Source organism: Atractosteus spatula, chromosome 6 (genome assembly GCF_055471065.1).
Source record: "Atractosteus spatula isolate fAtrSpa1 chromosome 6, fAtrSpa1.hap1, whole genome shotgun sequence".
In the NCBI taxonomy this organism is placed as follows: Eukaryota; Metazoa; Chordata; class Actinopteri; order Semionotiformes; family Lepisosteidae; genus Atractosteus; species Atractosteus spatula.
Window position 1 is genome coordinate 8,336,031 of NC_142711.1, and position 11,096 is coordinate 8,347,126.

The 11,096-nt window shown below is 38.9% G+C and overlaps 1 protein-coding gene across 1 annotated transcript; it reads left to right on the forward strand.

The window, feature by feature from the left end:
• Positions 1-2,876: 2,876 nt before the first annotated feature.
• prdm14 (PR domain containing 14) lies at positions 2,877-7,697 on the forward strand. The gene is made up of 8 exons (XM_088919623.1): positions 2,877-3,510; positions 3,788-3,841; positions 3,947-4,104; positions 4,546-4,816; positions 5,147-5,349; positions 6,293-6,394; positions 7,025-7,244; positions 7,495-7,697. Exons 1-8 carry the CDS (start codon positions 2,877-2,879, stop codon positions 7,695-7,697), a joined length of 1,845 nt encoding a protein of 614 aa, XP_088775749.1.
• Positions 7,698-11,096: the final 3,399 nt, after the last annotated feature.

An 11,096-nucleotide genomic window follows, 5' to 3' on the forward strand; every position in this document is an offset into this window, starting at 1 on the left:
GAACTATCGAGATTCGTCAGACTTCAACTATTTTTAAGCTTAAGATGAAGAATGTCGCCAGCGTGTTGTCTCTTAGCTGAATATCTGGCCTTAAAATCCGTTGTTTAAAGTGATCCCTACATTGAGTGCTGACTGCGTAAAAACAATAAATGTGAATTTGTCGATATTTCAGTGTATTTACGTCAGAAGCTAGGATTAGATGGATTTTTGTTTACATTTGGAATAATCACATTAAGGGGGAAGATTGTGATTAGCGAACAGTCGGAGGAATACACATTTTGTAGAGTGTGGTAAGCGTAAGATCACATTTTTACGAGTATACGAGTAAGTGCTATCATCATAATCATCAGCAGGTGATGACTTAAATTGTTTAAAACCCGAAGTGTATGAAAGTGCAATCCTGTCTGAACGTTATCAACGCTTGCTAGTAAAGCACACCAACAGCAGCTGATCCCGGACCAGCCGTCGAAGCTCGGCGATCTGTTCAGGGGATAAAATCGCTAACGTGAGAGAAGTCTTGTAAATACTGTACTGTATAAAGGCGTAGGAGCAGTGGAAACTGGGGTTAGTAATAATAACGTGTTAAAGTGCTGTCCCCTGGGGCGCAAAGAGATGATCGGGATGAGCTGATTTCTGACCAATGGCGGTCAAGAGAAGGAGAAAGGCATCTTCTCTGGTCCTGTCTCTCTACAGTCCACTCTTTAACACCATCTGCCCTCAGTCTTAAACGGAGCATGACGCACGCAGACACTGACAGAAGAGCGCTGTGTCTGCCCTCTCCCAGCTCGACAGTCCACACAGGAGCGCTTATTCATTCTTTCATCCAAAGAAATTAACTACGCCTGAGGCTACCGAAAAATAAGCAGAATATGGTGGAGTACTGGAGTTAACCTCACACTTTTAAAGCAAAGAGATTATATATTTAAGGTAAGCGCGGTATGTTTACTCTTGTCTCTCTAAAATGTATTTGTGCTAGGTAATGTTCTCTTTTCGCACTTTGCGCTGAACTCTGGCGTTTAGGTTAAATAAGAAATATTACTTTTTTTTGTAAGTTCTGGGGCTTTTAAAATCAATTTTATGTCAGAAGCTATTTAACTCAGCGGGTTCCATGTGTTTACTTAATGCTTTCCGAAGGAGTTCTGATGGCTTCATTATTGCTGACCTTTCCCGTTGACCCGGTGTTCTTTAATTTAGGTGTCACGACCCTGATTTGTTTCAGTTATTGGCTGTTATTGATCTAGAACATAATATTCAAATTTATTAAAAATCAAGATGAATTAAAGGTCGCTTTGGGCTCACACTCTTACAGACCATAACCATTGAGTAAAGAAGTTTGTATCACAGTGTTAACCACAATGTAGATAAATTCTGGTCTACTCGCGTCAACAGAAGGGCAGACGAAAAACATCTAGTTAATACACATTAAAAGTTTAAATCAAAATAAAACGCGGTACATTCGCTAAAATATGTAACTTTAAGGTTTTTGGGGAAGTTTTTAAATGACTCGTTGGTGTTCAGTGCCCTAGTCAAACGAATGCTCCTAGAATGGATATCTGTGTTTTTCCCTCTTCGATTTGCTACTGTTTTCCAGTAGGTTTTGAAGCTCCTGTAAATTGTTTGGAAAACACTTGTAGAAATTCCTGCAATTGTTATTTGTTTTGTCTCAACACCCAGCTGAGCTGAATGTGAAGACTGGCGTGCTTATGAATGTTGCTTGTGGTTTGCTTGGCAGAGGGGGTTATGTGTCTTTTGTCTGAGCCCTTCACGAATCCATCCATATAACTGGAGGCTATTTCTTCGAGTGCTTTAATTGCCCCCATTCTAAAATGCCCCCCTCTCAGGACGAAACGTATTGTTAAGATCACTGCGACGTTTAGCCTCTGATTTTTCACACCTAGGTCGCAGCATAAATTTCAGTTTGCAGATGCTTTTGGAAAATTAAGACTTTTTAATTGCTAGGAATTCGCGCGTACTGTACTCCACAGCCCGAAGATGCCAGAAGCGCAAATAGGTATTTGTTTCCGTAGTAATAAACGAATTAAGATGGTTTTCCCCCGACAGTTATGTTTCTTGATTGGAATCAATATCGGAGATCAATTTTCTCTTGCTTTAAAACTTCCAAGGTACGCATATTCGCACGTTTGTATAACAATCTAACAATTTCGTGTCGTCTAACTTTTATTTTTGCAGGTAATATGGTCTTGTCGTTATTTGTTTAATGTCTAATTGTCCGTCTTCCCAGCTGCCTAACTAAGTGTGCCTTTTATTTAATATATGTATTTTTATCGTGTATAAATTTTGTTTATAACAGGTCTCAAAAGCGCATTGCAGGCAGAATAACTCTATTTGTCTATTTGGTGATATGTTGTAGTTTGTAGATATTTCTTGTAACAATTTTTGTTTGCCGAGCAGTGTTAAAGTATCAACTACAAATCTTCTGGTAAGGTAAATAAGACACGACAAAATTCCACCATTTAGAAACATTTTTTTTTAAATAAAACGACCTAGAATTACTATCATATTTAAAGCTATATAAGCCATATAATAAAATCTGTATTTTAAACATATCAAAATGTTGTTTCGTTTTGCGTGCCAAAATATTTCAACTTTGCAAAACCAATCTAGCTTATATTCAATGTTTCACTCAACAACTGTGTGTATCCTTATTTTGCTGTTGCAACACCAGTACAAATGTGCTGAACGCTAACCTGACACTTTTAAACGTTTAATAATAATTAACAAACTACAAAAAGAGTGAATTCATGGATGGCGGTTACGAAAACTTTTTAATATCGTTATAATAATGCTAAAATGCTTTTGTCTCGTTTTTAGGATACCTTCCCTCTCCTGGATCTTTTTGTTACCCGCCGTATGCCATGTCGTTGTCTCTGTCAAGCAATTCTACAGTTAAGGACAAGAGTTATCACTTAGAGACTCTTAACAGTCCTGGTAGAATATCCGGTTACTACCCCAGTGTGTTCCCCAGCTCTCAATACATGGACGTCTTCAGGAGCGCACGGAGTATTGTCCACCCTCTGAAGTCTCTTGGACGCCTGGTCACGGACACGCAAGCAGTCATGCCTTTCAACTTTAACGGGGTTCCGACTTTCTTGAACAATCACCATCCTCACCAAGCAGCAGCCCTGCACGAACAGTTCTTCAGCTTGCTGCCGTCCAGGCTACCGCTCCTCAGCAAACCGCAGCCCCCTGTCCCCAACGCGTTCTATTCCAAACACGAGGAGACGCCAGCCAGGGCGCCCGAGAAGCTACCAGGATCCCTGTCGGATATCAGCAGCCCCCAAAGCGAGAAATCCGCTCTCTCGTCGTCGTCTTCCCCGGGGAAAGACGTTTTTCTCGGCCTTCACAACTCGGGTCCCCTCGTTGACAAAGCGCGCACTTTCAATTTCAGTGAAGAGGACCTGTACACTGTTCTCTACGGTTACACTCAAGTGGTCAGGGAGCAGAGTACTGGCCACGCAATATCCGGACTGGTTTTCCCTGAAAATACAGGTGAAGTGAATACCATTGTTAACACTGAATTTGTTTTGTTTTCTTGGCGGGGGGGGCAGATGAAAATCCACTCACTTTAGAAAATAAGTAGGTTAAATGGCTGTTATAATTGAGCATGTCAGAAAAGATCCAGTGGAGAATAGTGTCCGACACAAAAATTAAGCAGTTCAGGACTAAATACTAACGTTTGATGATTGGAATTTAAGATAAGAATAGCAAAAGTTAAAAAAGTGTACAAAACTCGGTATAACTAACTAATGTACGTATTTCCTTATAGCTCCTGATTCTCAGTTTCATCTTCTAGATAACGAGTCCCTTGAGCTACCAGAAGGTAAGTTTTATTTTTTTGTTAAATAATGGAGCATGTCTGTAGTTCTACATCTTTGTAAAGTTTGTCGTGCTCAAATCTTGTGATTTCTCCTGTTTCCATACGCAGGGCTGTCTGTTCTCCAAACGAAATACGGGGGAGTTACTCACTGTGGCGTTTTCGCCAAAACTTTAATTCCGAAGGAAACCAGATTCGGACCTTTCCGTGGCAAAGTCGTAAACACCAGTGAGATCAAAACGTACGACGACAACACGCTTATGTGGGAAGTAAGCATGAATTTTAAAAAGTTATCTTTATTGGTTTAATTCAGTTTACATATATCAACACAAATATGATTTTTTCCCCTTATGCACTTCGTTAAAAAACTGTAATACGATGGGATTTTAGTTATATGTTTTCATATATCCTGTAGGCGTAGACAAAAAAATTAACAAAACGCATGACATGAAAAAGCAAACTTATCGATGTTACAAATGTATTATAATACTGAGAAGAGACAATTAATTGTTTCGTTGGTTTTCTGGTTTGTCCGAGGTAGTGTCGGAATATTCCTTGAAAAACAGGCCGGTATTTTCCTTAGAAATGAGAAAACGGGACAGGACAAAATGAGGAAAACGAATTATTGCTCATTTTTGTAGGTCCGTTTTTAGTTCCGTTTTAGAACAAATTCATTGAAATATCTAAAACGTTAAAATGTCTGATTCCAGGTTTTCGAGAACGGCCAGCTGAGTCATTTTGTGGATGGAAGGGGATCGTCCGGTAACTGGATGTCTCTGGTGAAGTGCGCCAGGTTTCCGGAAGAGCAGAATCTCGTGGCTGTCCAGAGCCAAGGGCAGATATTTTACGAGACGTGTAAGGAAATCCGACCCAGGCAGGAGTTACTGGTCTGGTACGGAGATTGTTACCTGCAGTTTCTGGGAATTCCCCTCACGCTGAAGGAGACGGTAGTGGAAAAGAACACCCATCCCCAGAGTGAAGGTCAGCACTGAACACGGTCCGGTTATACTTTCGATTGTCTACATAGCCCCGTCTATACAGTGAACGGGGTCTCATGTTTGATATTTATAGGTAAATTAACTATTTAATGATGCCCCAATCTATAAAAAAGAGTGTGTGTAAAGACAGAGAAAAATACAACAAATCTGGCATAGAATTCTTTAGATTGATGGAGCCATGTTCTTCAATTTTCTTTTGAATCGCTATCGAATTTGTGAAAAAGGGGAAAAAAAAACGTTGTGTGTTTGATCCCCCTTCCTTTAAAGCCCTTTGCCTAATCTTGCTCGCATGCACGTGTTTCTCCTTTTTCAGAAGCTGGAGAAGGCTTCAAGTGTGAACGGTGTGGGAAAGTGTTCGCTTACAAATATTACAGAGACAAGCATTTGAAGTACACGCGCTGTGTGGATCAAGGGGACAGGAAGTTCCCTTGCCACCTCTGCAGCAGATCCTTCGAGAAGAGAGACCGACTCAGAATTCACATTTTGCACGTCCACGAGAAGCACAGACCTCACAAAGTAAGGCTCTGAATGGGGGGTTAAGTTGTTTAAAGTGGTGTTTTTATAATTTTAGTCATAGACGTGAGAATTTTAAAAGAATTTAATAAAAATGATAACATTCCTTACACTTGCATAGTGCTTTTCTGCAAACTCCACTCAGAGCGCTTTACAGATAATGGGGACTCCCCTCCACCACCACCAGCAGTGTGCAGCCCCACCTGGATGATGCACCAGTATGCTCCCCACACACCTGCTATCAGTGGGGAGGAGAAGCCAGTTCACAGATGGGGATTATTAGGAGGCCATGATTGGTAAAGGCCAGGAGAAGTTTAGAAAGTACACCCCTACTCTTTTCGAGATATGCCTTGGAATTTTTAATGACCACGGAGAGTCACTCTTTCTAGAGAAATACACAAATTGCTCGCGACCGTATATAATTGTAAAGATATGTTAGACCATATCTATTTTAAGTAAAACAGATCTGGAGAACACTACATAGGTTTAAGCGACACAGCAGGTCAAACGTGCTCAAATATTTAGGCCGAAACCGTTTTCGAGTGTAATAATAAAACAAAGACACGGTTCTGCAAATATCACGGGGAGTATTTCCACAGTTAGTAGCATGTTCATTGTTCATAACGTTCTTAGATGGTCAATTATACTTATTCAGAGTATGGTGCTGAAAGGACAGCTCCCTGTGTACAATGCAAGTTATTTTAAAGTGTATATCTTAATGAGATCGCATCATCGCAACACAAGCAAACGTTCAACGTTGATCTGTACGTTTTACTTTTCATATTCTTAATTTCAGACGGAACATGATTGGATTTAAAATACTTCTCTATTCTTGACTGTTTTAAAAGGGCGTATCGGCTGAAACGCATCACGGACGATTTTGAAAAACGACCGAATTGATGTACCGTTTGAAGGTTTAAGTGAACAATACGTCTGTCTCTTACAGTGTTCGGTGTGCGGAAAGAGTTTTTCTCAGTCGTCCAGCCTGAATAAACACATGCGAGTGCACTCTGGGGAGCGGCCGTACAAATGTGTTTATTGCAATAAGGTAACTCCACTCTCCGAGGCACGATGACCGAACTTCATTCGAGGTTTTACCTCATTTCATGGTGCATTTACCAGCAGAATGCTTATTGTGTTTGTCAAAGCAGGCACACGCCGGTGAAAGGCTTACATGCTAATTAATGCCCAGATGTACAGCCCTTTTCATTGTTAGCCATGATTAGATGAACTGAATTTATGGCTTTCAAAGGAACAGAAGGTTTACCCCTTACAATTGTCCTAATTAATAAAAGGCTGTATTGTAATAACTATGATTCTTAGGATGCAATTACAAAGAATCGTTTACTCGCAGCCTTTATAATTAATAGAATATAAAAAAACTACTCCTAAAACGTGTCTGTTCTGTATGTCTTATTGAAATTGTTCAACGCATAGAAAAAAAATGTATAATTTACTTGAGTTTTATACACTGAAAATAAGTTAATTCTATTTTTTTTCAGTAGCTGAAGTTATATATGTCATAGTGTTTCGATACGTCGGCTTTCGTAAATCTTAAAATGAACTTTTCATAATTCTTTCGAGTTTCCCGTGTCAGTGTTGTAACATGACGCCTTACTCGAAACGAGAACACCATCGCGTTCGTCTGTCTGAACTGCGTCTCCGCTGGGTCTCGTAGGCATTCACGGCCTCCAGCATTCTGCGCACCCACATCAGGCAGCATTCTGGCGAGAAACCCTTCAAATGCAAGCACTGTGGGAAAGCCTTCGCCTCCCACGCGGCCCACGACAGTCACGTTAGGCGCACACACGCCAAGGACAAACCGAACACGTGCGAGGTTTGTGGGACTTGTTTCCAGGAGGCGGCGGAGCTCCAGTACCACATGAAGACCCACACAGGTACCGTACGGGTGGAAAATTAAATTAACCTTTAATGAGGACGATCTGTTTAAATGTGTTGAGTGTTCTGCAAGTGCAAGTACTAATAACTTTAACAACGTTTATCACATTGTGGCCTGGTGTTAAATTGAACAATTTGAAATTCTCTTCTGCTCAGGTGTTCATGTTTTCCTACACATTAACACATTCAGTGAATGCTTCTCCATCTTTGAATACAGGGTAATACTTATTATTGTTCTTCTCTTGGCAGGCAGACCACTGTTAGAACCTGCTGTCCCTTCAGATTTTAAGAATTCTTCAATTTCTACAAATGACACTGTGGAAGGGGAGGGTTTGTACTCCCAAACCAAAGACTGCTCAAAAAAGCAAAGGAGTCTGGGAGAAGCCTACTCCTACATAGGAAACTCTAATCTCACAGTCCTCAATCCAGAGGGATACAGGCCTTGGAACTAAAGAAAAGGATCTAAACGTCGAAAATGTAAAATAGATGCTGCTGTTATGCTGCATGTTCTGTATGAAGTGCAAAACATTTTAACATTTACCTTTAATTTTAAACTTGTTTTAATTTGATGGGTAGATCATTGATTTTGTTTTACTGTATTTATTGCAAGAAGCGTTTTGTGCTTACAGAACAATTGGATGTATTTTATAATTGTATAATATATGTTTATGCTATGATTGTCACCTTTGCACATGCAGAAACACCTTTTATTGCTGCTTTTGATATAGATGCAGATTGTTTGCTGTTCCGATTTGTTATTGATAAATAACCACAGTATGAACTGTTTATGAGTGCGCACAATTATTGATGGTACCCTTTACCTCTCTAGTGTGCATAACAAGAAAAATATTCAAAAATAATATCTGAACTCTTAAATCTGCCAAAGTTGCTGCACTACATACAGATTTTGTAGAGTAAAACAATAGGCTTCAAGTCACTATGCAATTACCTACCTCTACAATTTCACTTTCTCTACAGGCTAGATAGGCCAAATAGTCTTTTCTGCCTGCTCAACTATTTATTTTTAAATATTTTTTAGGTTTCTGAAAGAGTAAAATTACTTGGTTGGAGACACAGCCTCAGCTATCTGTCTGTAAACTTCCATTTAATATATTGAAAACCTGTGAATATTCAATTTATAAACGGAATGTTGCATGAAAACAACCCCATTGCTACATTCATTACTCATATGAAACTGCTATTTAGTAGTGTATAAAATGTTTTATTTAAATTTGAAATGTCAGCTACTTGTAACTGAGTGTCATTTGTCCTAGATTGTGATAGAAGTCTGTTCTATGTTGATGCAGCTTCAAAGTTCTGAGTAATAGTAAAAATTAAACCTTGCAATGTTGTTTAGCGAAGTGGTGTTTCTTGCATGAGGGAAAGCAATATAGGGGGAAATTCTAAAGAAGTGTTTGGCAAAATAATTATTCTAATCTCTAGTCTGATTTACAAGCATGTCAATGGAGTATTCCTTTATTGCACTACTTATTTTAGGAAAAATGGTATATGTGTGTGTATATATAGATCAAAATCATGATCTACATATTGTATAATGTCATATACAGTATACTAAAATAATCGTTGAATATATACATACATAAATTACTTAGTATTTCACGTAATTTATGTGAATGATGTCTGATTTAGTAATTAGACATGTTACAGTAAGGGACGTCTCATGATAAAGACACATCAGGTAATTTAAACTGGAGGACCATATAGTCCAGAAGTGCTTTTATTTCTGTCATTTTTTTCTAACTTAGTTTTTTTTTCTACTTGCCAAAAAAATCTTATGATTATCTGTTTATATTTTCCAGATAAAATTACACATTTTAAGTGACTTCTCTAAGTTCCGAAACGGTCTACATAGCAAGAGGTGTAAACGATGCAATTTGCTTATGAATTTCTCAAGAGATTTGGCAGTGCCGATCATATCTTTAGTTAAGAAGCGTGTTGGTGCATTTACGTAATCGGCTCATTTCGTGTCGCAAAAGTCTCAGTGAGCTTTCGTTTAGATTTCAGATTTCAACATTTTAATAAAGACTTCGGGCTTAGACAAATAGAATTTATCATCCGTTGTACCTTTGTAGAACGTCTGACCATCTTTACATTGACTCTACTTTATTTACATAAGTACATTGTACATTAGGTTATAACCACCGTGAGATCACTGATCCTGAGCTTCTCTTGTACCAAGTTAGAAGTCTTGAGTAGAAATATTAAAAATAATAGGGTATTAGAGGCAATACATACTATGAATATGACACAACACCAAGCCCAGATTGCTAGCGATACCATCGGTGGTGGAGCGGCGCGGTGGCCCGGGGGTCAGTTCGAGATCTGAGGTGCCATTTACGTGGAATCTTTACTCCTCAATTTATAGTCGGGTTTGTCCGGGTGCTCCAGTTTTCTCCAGCGCTCCCTAAACACACTACTTGGTTAATCGTTTTCTTGGGAAAACTGACCCTGGTGTGAGTGTGTGCGTTTATATGTTTCTGTCTGTGTGTTGCACTGCGATGGACTGGTGTCCCGTCTAAGGTGTACCTCGCCTTGCGCCCGTTGCTTGTCGGGATAGTCCCTGGCTTCCCTGCGATCCTGAATTGAATAAAGCGGTTAGAAAATGGATGGACAATCGGTTTTATCTCACTTGTCGGAGTTGCCAAATTACACTGAGCGTCTTACTTATCTTCTTGCAAACAAGTGATTTTGGGAGCAGAAGGATTTTCGGAAAATGCGACAATTCCACTTTACTGTGCCTCAAGATGCATGAGAAGTCTTTGTGTGTAACATCTCGCCACTAATATCATGCTGCTCCTGGTATTCTTAACAGGTTAGAAACTGGCAAAGTAAGATTCTCGAAAGAAACCGTATTTCTTGTGGTCAGCGATTTTAAGCTAATTCGTGCAATTATAAAAACGAATTGATTATTTAATTAAGACCACAAAATATATACATTTTGCAAGTTTTATATTACTTTCATTTTATACCACTTACGAATAACAGGCATGGTATTTTAGAAACCGCCGCCGTGAGCAGTAAGCCTTTTGTACCTTTTTCTTACGTCTTCTGAATAATTGATAAGTATAAGTTTTTATACGTACTTTTTGTACTGTCTGAAACTACACATTTAATTTGAATAATTTAAGAAGTTGTAAATCCGCCGTTATGAAATGCCCCTTTTAAATAAAAGAGGGTATTTCAAGTTTTGGGGGGAATTTATTTGTGAAGACGAGGACAGGTCACATTTGTCCTGCGGTAAGGCCAACGTAAAGCTTGAAATGCAATACATTAACTCGTGGCCAAATATCAAGTTATTTTTTGTAGTAAACCACATCAGTTTTTAATAGCCAAATAATATTATAAATCAGATGTACAGTATTTGTCTGCATTACATTTCCTCACCTCAATTTCATTTTTAAAAATGTCGTCCTTGTTAAAGTTATTACGATATGAGGGAACAACATAGATCGCCGCCTTTTTAAATATTAACGTATAACGCGTAACTCACGTTTAACGTATTTTTTATGAGGTCTATGTGGACCCCAAAAATGCCAAAAGGAGAACAGGAAATCTTGTTTACAGGGTGATTTTTGGAGCTATTGTTGCATACTGATCCATATATTTCCGCCATTTATTTATAGTACCTGGGAATATCTAAATCCATTAAACACCTGTACAAGCCTGGGATATTGAAAACACCAGCAGCACATTCTTTTAGGTTACAAAAAAAAGTAGCTGTTCAGGGGGAGAAAAAAAGCTTGGAATGTCTTACTAAGAAACTAAGGACTTGATTCGGATTTAATGATTCTGCCTGTCTGCTCCCTGAAAATATCTTTCAATGCTTCCTA